We start from the raw sequence: 13,764 nt of genomic DNA on the forward strand, positions 1-13,764 counted from the left end.
GGTTCTTTTGATGGTAACAATGGCTGGCAAAAATGACCAAATTTGATTCTTATTCCATATCAAGCATCCCCTTGCCCTGACGAACTCTGCTCCGGTAACTAGTTTATGCCCCCTGAAGCCCACACACAGATCACAGGCAACTGAGAGAAAAATCAAGTGTAGAATGCTACAACCTGATTTGGATTTTCTGTAACGTCTGTAGTGAAAAGTGAAGATCCACGTTGCCGACCTTCACTATGGTCTCTGAAGATGCCTTGTTCACTGTGGTTCGTTTATAGATAGCCCCTGGCTCCTGGATGTCTAGTGGATGCTCTTGCTGCAGGCCTTCTGCTTTCTGTGACCTGGTTGTCCTCACTAGGTGCAAGAGTGTTTTGGTAGGTTCTTTAGACCTTTCTACAGAGGAAATCATGATATCTAGAAATAAAGTTATTTCACTTCCTTCCCAATCTCTATAACTTCTGTTTGGGTTAGATTCACTAGCGATGGCTTCCAGCAATGAGAAGGGATACCTTGCTTTGTTCTCAGACTTCAGGGCAAGTATCCAGGCCTTTGCCCCTAAACAGAAAGGCCTTCTGTAGATGTTCTCTGTGAAGAAGTTTTCTCTATTGCTAGGTTTTTGAGACTTTTTAAAATATGGTCATGATCCTGGAGAGTATTTTGTCAAATGTTATTTCTCCATTAATTAACATTATAGATATTTCCTTTCTTTTTTCTCCTGTGGTTACAGTAAAGTCATTGAGTTTTGAATTTGAATGTGTTGTATCTCTAGAAAAAAAACTATTTCTTGAATGTATAATTGCTTGTATTCATGATTGGATTTAACTTGTGCATAGGATGTGTTGGTGGGCCATTTTCCTTTCTTGTATGCAAACCTTTATCTGATTTTACTATTAGGGTAATTCTGAACTCATGGGATGACTTAAGAAGAATTCTGCTTCCCTTTCCTGGAAAAGGTTATGGCTACTTAATATTATTTTCCCCTAAGTGTTTGGCTGCCTTATCAGTAAAATTATATGGTCCTTGTGCTTTATGATAGATTATTGATTTAATTTCTGTAATAGCTACAAGGCCATTAGGTCATCTGTTTGGGGTAGAGTTAGCAGTTTGTGTCACTCAAGGAACTGATCTATTTCATCTTAGTTAGCAAGACCATGATCATCCCATTGCTAACAGTTTCTCTTATTTTCTTGTCCTGTGGATCTACAGTGGTGACTCATCTCTGCTATTAGTAGCTTTGTAACATGGTTAATGTTAACAACTTGAACTGATTTAGAAATGCCAAGGACATACATTTGGATGTGTCTGTGGGGACATTTTCAGAGATGATTAACTGAGGAGTGATGTAGCTGGAAGTTTTTCCTGTGTCCCGCTTGGTCCCTTAGCCGCTCAGACCCAAATAAACATACAGAGGCTTATATCAATTACAAACTGTATGGCCATGGCCTATGGCTCAAGCTTCTTGCTACCTAGCTCTTATAACTAAACTCAGCCCATTTCTATTAATCTATCTGTTACCACATGTTCTATGGCTTTACCTGTGTGCCATTACATGCTGCACCCTAAATGGCAGGATGGCGTTTCCTTCACCTCTGCCTTTCTTCTTCCTGTCTCTCTCCTGGATTTCCCACCTGCCTCTAAGCTGCCTTGCCATAGGCCACACAGCCTTATTTATCAACCAATCAGAGCAACACATATTCACAGCATACAGAAAGACATCCCACAGTGGGGTGAAGGATCGCCTTGAGTGTAGGTGCACTCTTCAATGGGTGGGGATGCAGGATGCAAAAGAGTGAGTGAGTGGAACGTGAATCTCTATGCTTCCTGGCTGCAGACAGTGTGACCAATTCCCTCGCTCTCCTGAGCCCCATCTTCCCACCATGATGGACTATGTCTTCAAACTGAGCCCAAACAAACCCTTCCTTCCATTAGTCCCTCTTGTTAGGTATTTTGTTAAAGCAACAAGAAAAGTAAACACTACACTTGGCTAGAGATGCATCCATTTTTATTGATCTCCAAGAAAAATCTTTGCGCTCATTGATCTTATTCTCAGTGTCATTGATCATATACTGTAATATATATATTTCTAACAATAGGACCAAACAGCTCTTCTTTCTATGGTTCCTTCAGTCAAACAAAAAATTTTTTTTGGCTCTTCTCTTCCCTAGCATGTACATTTAGTATTACAAATTTCCTGCTTACCACTGTTTTTTTTTCCCCTCTAGCAATGGTTCATTTAATTATTATATTTTAAAATTTACTTAAATGTAACTTACAAACAAGAATGCAGTCTGTCTTGGCAAATGATCCACGAGAGTAGAGCAAGAGTGCATCTTCTGCAGTGACTGGATGGATGATTGTGTGTCAGTAAAGCAAGTGGGCAATGTTTGGGCTAGGCTGTATATATTGTGGTTGCTAATAGTGTTATTTCTTAACCTCCCCTCTGCTCCTCCTTTACACTGGAGTGCACTGCACAGTCCTATTCTGGTCACGTTTATAACCACAACGTCCCTTTGCTCCTCCTCCGGAGAGCCCGTTTTGCACTCTCCCTTTGACTGTGTACTGCTGGCTCTTGTCCCCTTCGTCTGCTTGCACACCCATCAGCAGGCAAGTGGTGAGTCTGTGTCGCAAAGTTTCTTTTCCTTGCCCAGAGCTCCTGGCACCATGGTTCACTTAGGGTAAGGATCACCAAAAAGATGGTTGTTGACTGATTGAAATGACCAAGATGACCTTAACCCCCCAACCCAAATCCTGAGGTTACTGTAACAAAATAGCATAAGCCACGTAGCTTAAAACAACAACTTTGTTCTATAGTTTTGAAGGGGAAAGATTCAGAAGAACAAAGTACAAATTAGCAGGACCATGCTCTGTCTGGATCTCTAGAGAAGAACTCTTCTGTTTGCCTCTGCTCCTTGCAGTCTCCAGGGACTCGTGAACTGTAGCAGAGACAACTCTCTAGTTCAGCCTCGGTTGCCGCAGGACCCTGTGTAGATCTTGTTATCTGTCTGTCTGTCTGTCTGTCTATCTCTGTGTATGTTATTATTGTTGATGTTCTTTTGTGGGTGCATATATGGGGGCAAAGGTCAAAGGGCCAAAGGTATGTGGGGTTGGAGGTCTTCCTTATTTTTTGAGATAAGGTCAAGAAACCTGAATTTCAGTTCAGCAGCTAGACTGGCCCTTGAACCTGCTGGCCAGCCAATCTAATTGGCAGATCGAAATCCAGATTTCATAACTGTCTCAAAGACTTCATTGGGAAGTGTGTCAAACATCCAGCATCTACCACTGATGCTTGGGTTCTTTGTGATGTCATAGAAACTCTGGCTCATGCAAGAACAGTGTGGAGACTTGTCAGAAAGGGTAAATCAGTGTCTCGGTGCTTTTTAGGTTCAGGGTGAATTCATGGACAGCAGGCAGCAGTCAAATCTCATCTCCTGCCATGAGAGCAGAGAAAATGATTTGTTATTGCTTTAAGCGGGACACTGTTTCATTTAGTGAATGCAAATCTTCCCCATTTCTGATGCAGCTCAATGTTCTGTTCATTATAAATGGAAAACAGTCTGTTGTGCTTTGGTGTTTCAGTGACATGAGCAACATCACAGCATCCTGTAAGGAGAGGTTTAATTTTGTTCCAAGTAACTTATTTCACGGCCACACTTGAAATCCCAATGGACAACAGGAATGTCAAAATCCCCAGAGGATCATTTTAGTAAAGAATTTCCATCAATACAGAGAAATTTAAAGTGGGACAATTCCTAGTATTCTTGCCTTCCTTCGTTTGGAATTCAAACACTCTATGGATTTTAGCTCTTGTTGCTTTTATATTTATGAGTATGTTATGAACTACTGACTTCAAATAAGACCTGTTCACGGTGAGATTACTGAACTCTTACCACACTTGCCACATTGACCATTTATGGAGGATTCAAAAGAAGGCTATACATCCTAACTTGGGCTGTTTGGATTCAGCCACTGCGAATCCAAGTCCTACCTGTCTCCCCATGTAGACTCAGTGGTGATTATTCCCTTACCGTATCTGCTTTAAAATGTTGAGGGGTTTGGGGATGCAGCTCAGTGGTTGAGCACTTGTCTGTCATGAAAGTGGCCTGGGTTTGATCCCCAACACCACATTCACCAAAGAAAAGGCAATGATCACAGGAATCTTATCCCCTGTTTACTGTTGTTTTGATCACAGAAGCCATCTTCTATTTCTGTGTTTAAATTTTCAACCAGGGTCTAGTTTCCAGGTTATAGACTTCCTGAAGAATTCTCATAGATTAAGGAGGATTGTTTCTAGAAAACTCAGCTACAGTCTGGATCTCACGGGATCTATCCATAAAATAGAATAATAATCATTCTTTTATACCTCCCCTCCACCACATCTCTAAAAAAAATCAAGCTGGGTTTATTTTTGTTTATTTCTGACAACCTTTCATCAGAACATCCTTATTAAGCATGAGTGTGTCATAGGAAGTGGGGATATAATGAACAGGTCTGTCATGAATCCTGCTGAGGGAGCCTCAGTCTATTGAGAGGCTCAAGATGAGTAGTTCTCACACTGTTTATCAAGATGAGTGACGGAGGCCAGGTGCTGACATTGCACAATGCAGGAATATCCACACTGCCTGGGTGGATCAGAAGGCTTCCTGGAGTCTCATGGAAGGGGGCAAGCAGTAATGAAGCCATGGGAGGACAGGGGAGAATATAAGAAAGGAATTCCAGCAAAGAGGGGCCTAGGAAAAGAAGAGTACAACAGTGTAATCAGCTGGTAGCAAAGAGAAGACAGTGGATGGAATGGAGGTTGAGATGTTAAGCTCAGTAGAGACAGACCTGCGCACTCCATGAGGGAAATCAGACAGCAATCTTCCTGAAGTTATGATCTTCAAAGCTTTACATGTTACAGCGTCTCCAACAACTCCAATTACGGATTCCTATAGTAAATTTATTTGGGAATGGAGTGTGTAAAGCTATCACCTAATGTTGATACATTTTTTTATTCAAATATCAGAGCTGCAAATGGTGATTTTTTCCCTTATCAGCAACTTGAATCTCATGTCTCTGAATTCCTTTGAAGTGTTAAGCATATACATATAAATTTTTATTCTACCTTTACATTTTAATCTTCTTCTTGAAAGTATTTTTATATTACAAACTGTCCAGAATATTTTCAAAAGGTGTGTGTATATATATAAAGTAATTCAAGCTTCGCTTGAATTTTCTCACATTTCCCATTTTAATTCTTTGAGTTTCACACATGTATACAATGAATTTTAGTTATTTTCATGTCCTCTCTGTCACCCTCTTCTGCTTCTGCTAAAACTCTTTTCCAACAAGTTCCTCTGTTTTTTTTTTTTTGTTTTTTTGTTTTTGTTTGTTTTTGTGATGACCCACAGAGTTATTTAGGCATGCTTCCCTAAGTATGGGTGGGAGGCTATTTACTATTTACTAGAAGATGGGCAATTTATCAGTGGATAAATTCAAGCCTGACATTTCAATATACACCTTCATAAGGGGACCTCTTCAATAAAGACAGAGTCCATCAGAAAGGAGACTCATACTTAGGTTCTTCAAATTAAAGCACAGTTAGACGAATAGTCCATGGCTAGCTCATAATTCTTCACTGCTGCATGAATAGTCCACTCATACTTTAGATGGATGAGGTAGATACAAAGCTATCTGAACTATATCTTGACTATCCACATAGTACTTTTCTCCAATATATAGGCTCAATTTATACACACATACAAATTCACATCTTGGGGGATTTCACATGCCTTATTGGGTCATACATCATGATGAATGTCTGTATCACTTGGCTCCCTGAAGGAAGGAGATTACCTGAAGGGAAACAGGTAAAGTGAGCTTGTGCTTCTGATGCTCTGGCAATCTTCCAACACAAATACAACCAGCGTGGTGACATTGGAGGAGAGACCTCATCAAATGAATAAGCTCTAGAGAGTGTGACAGGACAGAATTTGTCCCCTGCTTGCCTCCCTTGGGCATGGATGGATATTATTGTTTAGCTTCCACATAGACCATAGCAGCTAGGTAAGATATGAAAAAAATCTTAAAATTGGACGAAATGATAAGAATGAAAAGATGGACATCCCCAGGATGCTATGTTTATATAAGATTTTAATAGCTTTCTGTCAAAACTTGAAAAAAAAAACAAAGTTTTAATTTTTTTAATTAAACTGAATATGTGACACACAAATAAGCCAACTTTTTACTTAACTATACATTTCTCATCTTCCACGACGTTCAGTAGCTTTTTAATACCACATAGAATATATTAGATTTAAATATTTTGATTATTTGTAGACAGTCTTCTAGCAACATAATTAACTTTTCCCCTTCATCAAAAATCTGAAATAAATTACTCTTTCACCCTAAGATTTTACCTTAACAAGACAGACAAAGTTTAAAATATAAAAAACAAATTCCTCTCTTATTTTTCAAAGGGAGCAAAAAAGATGATCGTCCATTCTGAATAATGCATTTCTGAAGACCGTATACCATTCCTTCACCATTACAGTGATAATTGCACAAGAAGCCTGGATTAATCTTCTTCTGTCTTACCCAGAGTCCCCTAAAACATCCTAATGATCTCCTCCTGAGGTTAACATCAAGTCTTTGAAAAGGATGTAGATGTAAGAAGTTAGAAAGGAATTTAAACTCTAATTCATAGAACATCAGTCTCACCCTCCCCCAAGGGAGTAGTAGGGAATTACATATTAACAGCACTCTTTTCATTTAATATTCCAAAAGATCAGCATCTGAAAGGGAATTAATGGACAAGGAGCTGCAGGATGGCAAGTCACCCCAAGCATTAAAATGAGTTTTCATTGAGCACTTTTCCATTGGCCAGATCACCACAGGACATGAACTAAAAACCCAGTTGTCAAGAGGTAGATGAGCCCCCCCTTTCCAGATGGGAAAGTGAGGCACTGAGATGCCTTGTAATTGGCTCCCCAAGTGTTCAGCAGCAGCAGCAACATCAGAGGCAGGAAGACCTGTCTACAGTTATGCACTCAATGGCCGACACACAGCAGAAGAAGGACAAGAACATTGGTCCCCTCCAGTAGCCTGTCTTCCATCTTGACATATGGCATATAGAGCTAATAGAAAGTTGAAATTCCATTTTAAAGTCGATGGCATGTCTGTCCTCCAGTGTCAAGCCCAAGAGATCAACACAACGGATGGCTATTGACAGACTTTCTCAGACTCAGGAATGGAGAGTATGTTGAATGTAGAGAATGTTTCAGTAAACAAAATCAAGACATGAAAAGCACAGTTACAGGAGAGAGAATACAATATTGAAAATCATAACTTCAGTTTGATGTAATGCCCTCCAAAGAGATATTTATGAACACAGTTAAAAAGAAATTATCAAACATTTGGATTTGAAAATTAGATTACACCTCTATGCTGATGTGAGCATTCACATGCCTTTAAACAAGGAGTCAGCATATTATAGAAGATATTTCTCTTCCCAGAGTACAAAATATGTTATTATACACTGTACATAATTTCCCATGTTCCCCAAATACATTAAACAGTAGAGAAAAAGCAATTATTTCACCTAGCAGTGGTATTAGTCAAACAAACAATGTGATCAGAGTAGAGATAAATTGGTGGGGGGTGCTTTGTGTGATATGTGAGAAAATAAACAACCACAATGTCCTTTAGCTTCGTGACAATGTCCATTGATGACAATACCTCACTACTGTGCAAGTAGCCAGTATATTAGTGATACACTGACGTACATGACACACAGCACAATCCAGTTTATTCTTGTGATTGGTGGCTCCTGGTTACCTGTCACATGGAGGATGGCACTGGAAGACAGGGTGCCACTAGAGTTTTGGGCTTGAGCCACATAGAGGCCAGCGTCTGCCTCACATACCTTTGGAATGAACACCGAATGCTTTGTGTCCTTGTGCAAAACCTGTAAGTGTCCATCTGTGCACAATTTCTGGCCCTTCTTGAACCTAAAGTAGAGAGTCAGTTTTAAGTCAGGATCACTTCTTGATTCTGTCATCTCAAAGTTCTCACACCTATTGCAGACAGGCCCATCCCCGTTGCTGTATTCTCTACTATTAGCAGGAATTATCTAGCTACAGTGTATGCCAATGAGACTGTTTATCATCCTGTGGCCAGAAAAATCACATTGATTGACTCAGATTGTATTTTTGAAAGTTCTGTGATAGCATTTAACAGAATATTATAGATGAAAATTCATAATTCACTTATTCTTTAAAATCACACACACACACACACACACCACACACACCACACGCACACGCACACGCACACGCACAGCAGACCATCTGGTCATCCTGGGTCACCATTTGCTTGTGGCAACAGTTACCTAGAGTGTGAAGAGGCACCCACATATCCATCCTGCTTCACCCTATCTGCAGCTCTTAGCAGCAGCTGTGACTCCTGCCTGGTGTCTGTACAGAAGTGAGGTTCATCTGCCCTTGGTGTTCATACAGCAGAGCCTCCCAGCAGGACACATGCACATGTGAATGAAGGGACTCTATGCCACTCCTGCTGAAAGGAGCTCACTTGACTTGTGAATTAAGTTCATTAGAAGACAATGACTTCTCATTATAAAAAACATTTATGACATTACCTCTTGACACTTAATGACCTGTTTCTAAAATTTCTCTCTGAACATGAACACTTGCCTGGATCATTTTAGACAGCAAAGAATTTATTTCTTACATTCCATATCTATGTCTTTATAAACACTTTCTTCCACATAGGGACCGATGAGAAACCCAAGTCAGTTTTCTATGTGTGTGTCTGTGTATGGGACACCTGTGTGTGGAGCCCAGGTACTCACATCAGATGTCTTCTTTACCAGGCTGTATTTTATTGCCTGAGTCAGGGTCTCCCTACATGAGCTCAGGGATTCAGCTACTGTCTCTAGCACCCCAGGACTGAGATCACAGGTGCTCTTCACTGTACCCAGCTTTTACAATGAGATCAGGTCCTCATGCTTGGGCCAGCTCCGAAGTCAGTTTTCTGCCTAAGAGATATTCTTGCATCTCAGAGTGTCCTGGAATGCATAGCTCCCTGATGGACTGTCAAGTGTTCACTGGGCAAACCTCCTCTAGACCTGATGGGAAAATGGCTTTACCTTTTGCCATTTGTACTAGTTCTTCAATAATACATATGTTGCGCCAACTCTTCAGCCATATGTACTAACCCTAATGGAGCTGCTTGTTTGTATTGGAGAAAAAAAAATAAGAAACACCTCAGACGGCATCTTTCTTTGGGGTCTAATATTTAATTATGAAATAAAATATCTGTGGAATCCATAAATACAAAAGTTTTGATGTGTAAAAACCATGCAATTGTAAAAATAACAAAACAAAAAACTGCTAATTTCTGCACTTACATCTGTTTGCAGATTCTCTTACTATCTGAGTGCCCAAGTTTTCTCCTAAAGTCTTTAAATAGCTGGGCTATAAGTCAAATACCATCAACGGGACATGCTAAAATAAAACAACTTTTACTGAAAATGCCTGAGAAATTAAATACAACACACTTATCTTAGCCTATTATAAACTCACCGTCGCTTGTTAGTTTGTTCTCAAATGAACCTGTTGGAGGATGAAAATTTTGTGAAGGTTTAAAAGTAACCCCCACAGGAAATGCTGGAACTGCCTTGTTATTCATGGCAGGTGCTTTAGCACCTTGACTTTACAGTTTGCTTTTACCAAGTTCACAGCTCAATTACTACGTCACTTTTCAAACAATGACTTTATTATCAGCCACCTGGAGTAACTGTAAAAGAAGTGGCTCACCTTTCATACTAAAGATGTTTATAAAAAGGAACCTTAGCAAAACAAATATCACAAAGGTGGGCACCCATGGTTCTGTTGGAAAGATGAAATGCATGAAGGAAGGAAAGGAAAAAACCCTTTGGTTTCTCAGGCTTTTTAATTGCCTGGAGGGTGTTAAACCAAGAAAATGCCATGTAGAAACAGACAATAGGGTCGGAATTTCAGGACTTGATTATCAGAAATGAGGAATGTTAAATGGAAAGAAAAACAAACAGAATCAACTTCCCTGCTTCCTGGAGGCTGTTAAATCATCATTTCACATGGTTACTTTCCCCCACCAAGGGTATTAAAGGGCTTTCAGTTAAACGAAAGTTGAGGTGTGATGTGAGATCAAATCATGCAGAGTTGAGTGTCAGGAGGGTTAGTCAGCCAGCCCTAAACCTTTAGGTTAGTTCACACATTACAAGATACTCTCAGCAGCCATTATTTCTGTCTACGGTTTGTCATTATAGGCTACCCACCATGTCAGTGTAGGCTCTGGGAATCCTGTTACTTCGACTTCCAAAGTCACCGGGGAACCTTCCACGACAGTTACATTGGACAGCAGCCTGGAGAAATGAGGCGCCTGGCCAGCTAGGCTGACCACGCTGCTCTCTGCAGAGGAGTTTTTCCTGTCTCCTTGGGGACCTGCTTGCCTCCTGCTGGTGCCTGACTGAGAGCTGAGGCCGGGGGATACATCAGGGGGATCATGCAGCCTGTCCTGGGTTTTAGTGACATTAGAATCGGCATGCACTTTCTCCTGGGTTTCTAGCGAGCTCTCCTGAGCCTGGGCGTCTTGCTGCAAAGCTCTGTCGTGCACTTCATGGGGCATGCTTGTTGGACCTTTCACATGGATGTGTAATTTGGTACTCATCTCTACTGATCCTTTGGAGGTTAACGAGGATTCAGCTTTGAGTTGGGGGTAGAGCCTCTCAAAGTGACTTGTAAATGTGTCTTTCTCGTTACGGCACCCGTCAGCAAAGGCAACGGGTGGTGGGAGAACCGATTCCTGGGCCTCCCCTAGAACACCAGTCCCTGCGTGTGTCCTGCCGCCGCTGACGTGGAGCATGAGGGTGGAAGAGTTGGCAGGTTCTTCCACCTCCATGTCGGATGGTGCCAGAGGGACTCGGGGCTGGTTGGGAGTGGAGGCAAGGAGATGTCGTCAGATGAGATACACTCAGACTCCTCCCCAGACAACATGTCTTCCGGCAGGATCAGATCCGGGGCACTGGCCTCTTTGTCAGGCGAGGACTGCCTCAAGTCCACAGGAAGCCCATCTTCTCGGGCTCCATGGATGGCCAAGGTATCTTCTCCTCGCATCTGCCCCTTCAAAGGAGGAAAGCCAAAGTTTCATTAGGTAGGCACACGTCTTTTCCCAGCTTCCCATTACAGTGATGCCCAGTACAAGATGAAACAAAATGATTTGTTAAGCCTTAAGATGGCACCAGAGTTCCCGAACTCCACATGTCTGTTTGGGAACAGTCCCATTCCTGTGACCAAAAGTATTCACACTGCCCTCGAGTGAAGTGGGCTATCTTAACAGACACAGGTAAAATTCTCTCCTGACCAAATCCATACTCAGTTCCTGTCTCTTTTCAGTTATATTAAGGGCAATACTACAAGTGTGTTTATCAAAGAAATGATCTCCTGAAAGCATAGTAAATTATGCCTAGACACTCGCTAGCCAAGACTCACCCAGAGAGGAATCAGCTCAGCAAGTACAGTAAGGCATGTTTTATGTAAATAGTCTTTGCTGAGCATGTCCATCCGGCTCTTGTCCCTGCTGCTTTTGTGACCACCATGGAAATGGGCGGGCAGGCGGTTTTCAAATCATTCTAAAATGTGACAAACCCTGCTTTTAAACCTCACTGAGGTATGGTTCCCTAAAACTATGTAGTTTAGTATAAAAAAGGTATCTAAGCATTCACAGGTACCGACTATCTTTTCTAATTTTCTCAGCATGTAATCGTGGTTTCTATAAGACACTTGCATCCTTCTGATGATTTCTGGGAAAATAGCTGGGAAATCCTGCTCAGATGTGCAAAACAGAACTCTGTTCTAAGTTTTCTTTTCTTATACCTCTCCCTGCTCTTTGTTTTGTTGCTAATTCTCTTTCCCCACATCTGAACAGATGTATTCAGCAATTTGTTTTTGTTTGTTTTGCTATCTATGTTAAATATATATATAACTCACTTGTGTGCACATGTATATGAAGGTCAGATGTACACACTGGGTGTCTTCCCCAATTGTCATTATTATTATTATTATTATTATTATTATATTATTATTATTATTATTTTATTTGATACTTGCAGCTCACCAATTCCAGACTAGCTGGCCAATAAGCCTTAGTGATCCTCCATCTCCTCAGAGCTGGTATAACAGGCACACACTAGTACTCAGATTTTTACCTGGTTAAGAATCTGAACTGGGTCCTCATGATTGTGTGGCAGAGACTTTACTGACTGAAGCATTTCCCCAGTTCTCTGCTTTTAGTTTTTTTATCTTCTATGTATATGTTTCCTCTAAAGATCTCTTGCCGTTTATACATCTAATGATGAACTGACTTTTTTTTTAATTCTACACTAATACCCTGGTTCCTATGTCTGGCATGCCTGCTGAACTTTAATTTACACAGCTTGGCACAATCACGTGGATTTGCAATCATTGCCTCTGGGTAGGGCCAGTTCTGGACAGGAATATAATCATATTGCAGACCTGTTGACCTAAGTGAGTAGAATCGATCCTTAGAGTACGCATAGGGAGAAGTGCACATCATACATTTAAAGGAATACACTTTGCATTCCAAAATATCCCTGTGGTAGGAGTTTTACTTTAGGAAAATAAGATTTGGTGGGATTAGTGGGGAGTAAATAAAGATATTAGGCATGGGGCTTTCTGTATGAAGGGCATTTGGGAGGAAGACCCATGGAAGGCTCATGGGCAGATAAGAGGGGACCTGAGACCTTTGGACACTTGGCCTGACCTGGGAAAGGAAGAGAGCAGAAAAGGAAAGAGAAGACTTTGCTCTTCTGAGTTTTCAAGGTCATCTGTCTCTTCAGTGCCTAACACCTGCTCCACGATCTGATGGGAAGAACCTGCGGCCGTCCTCCCAGCCTGTAAGAGTACTCCACTGAACTGTCTGGGAGAGAGGCGTTTTCATTCTGTTGTTTATTAATCCTCATGCAAACAGCAGGGTAGACAAAAGAGGAAAGGTCCAGGAGGGGCACCCATGGCATCACTACAAGCAGCTCATGTTTATGATCCAGTTCCTTGGAAAGCCCCTGGGTCTTGCAGAAGAGGTATTTTTCTGAAATTCAAATTGAATTTAACTAATTCAGTTTACGTGTGTGGAGGTCAGATATCCACACTGGGTGTCTTCCTCAATTGTAGGCTGCCTGCCTGTTTCTGGTACTAGAGGAAGGAAATACATTTAATGTCTCTTTGCCTCAGTCTCCTCAATCCCTCCCAGCACTAAATGCTATACCTCTAAATGCTGGCGTCCAAAGCCCTCATCATCTGCTAAATAGTCCCATGACTTTAGGCAAGTTTTTTAATACTCTGTGCTGCCATCTGACCTTGGGAGTTTTCAGATATTGCTATGGATTTAGCTTCAGCACCCAGCCTGGGGATAAAACAGCAGCACTGATCTGTTAGCTGTGTTGCAGGCATTGAATCGGTGGGATCATCTAATGCCATCTGCCACATTTGGGGTCAGGATAAATGAGAAGCACGTTACTATCTCTAGAAGAAAGCTCTTGTGATGAATATCCTCTTATAATCATTCATTGTTTTTTTTTTTTTCCCAACTGAAATAATTTTCTGAGGAAGATTCAGTGTTGGAGGTTATCAGGCCTGAATACAGTAATTCCGGGTTTCTGCTTGGGGCTTCCTGTTATCTGCCCACTGGAGGTTTTGGAGAGTCATTACACCT

General features: G+C 41.3%; 1 protein-coding gene across 1 annotated transcript in view; it reads right to left on the reverse strand.

Moving 5' to 3' along the window:
* Positions 1-6,109: 6,109 nt before the first annotated feature.
* Positions 6,110-13,764, reverse strand: part of Ccdc141 (coiled-coil domain containing 141) — a 157,260-nt gene continuing 149,605 nt past the window's right edge. Inside the window, 3 exon segments of the mRNA XM_028880586.2 lie at positions 6,110-7,985; positions 10,313-10,955; positions 10,958-11,156. Coding sequence (XP_028736419.1) covers positions 7,718-7,985; positions 10,313-10,955; positions 10,958-11,156 — 1,110 coding nt within the window. The 3' untranslated portion in view covers positions 6,110-7,717.

Source organism: Peromyscus leucopus, chromosome 4, assembly GCF_004664715.2.
Source record: "Peromyscus leucopus breed LL Stock chromosome 4, UCI_PerLeu_2.1, whole genome shotgun sequence".
Lineage (NCBI taxonomy): Eukaryota > Metazoa > Chordata > Mammalia > Rodentia > Cricetidae > Peromyscus > Peromyscus leucopus.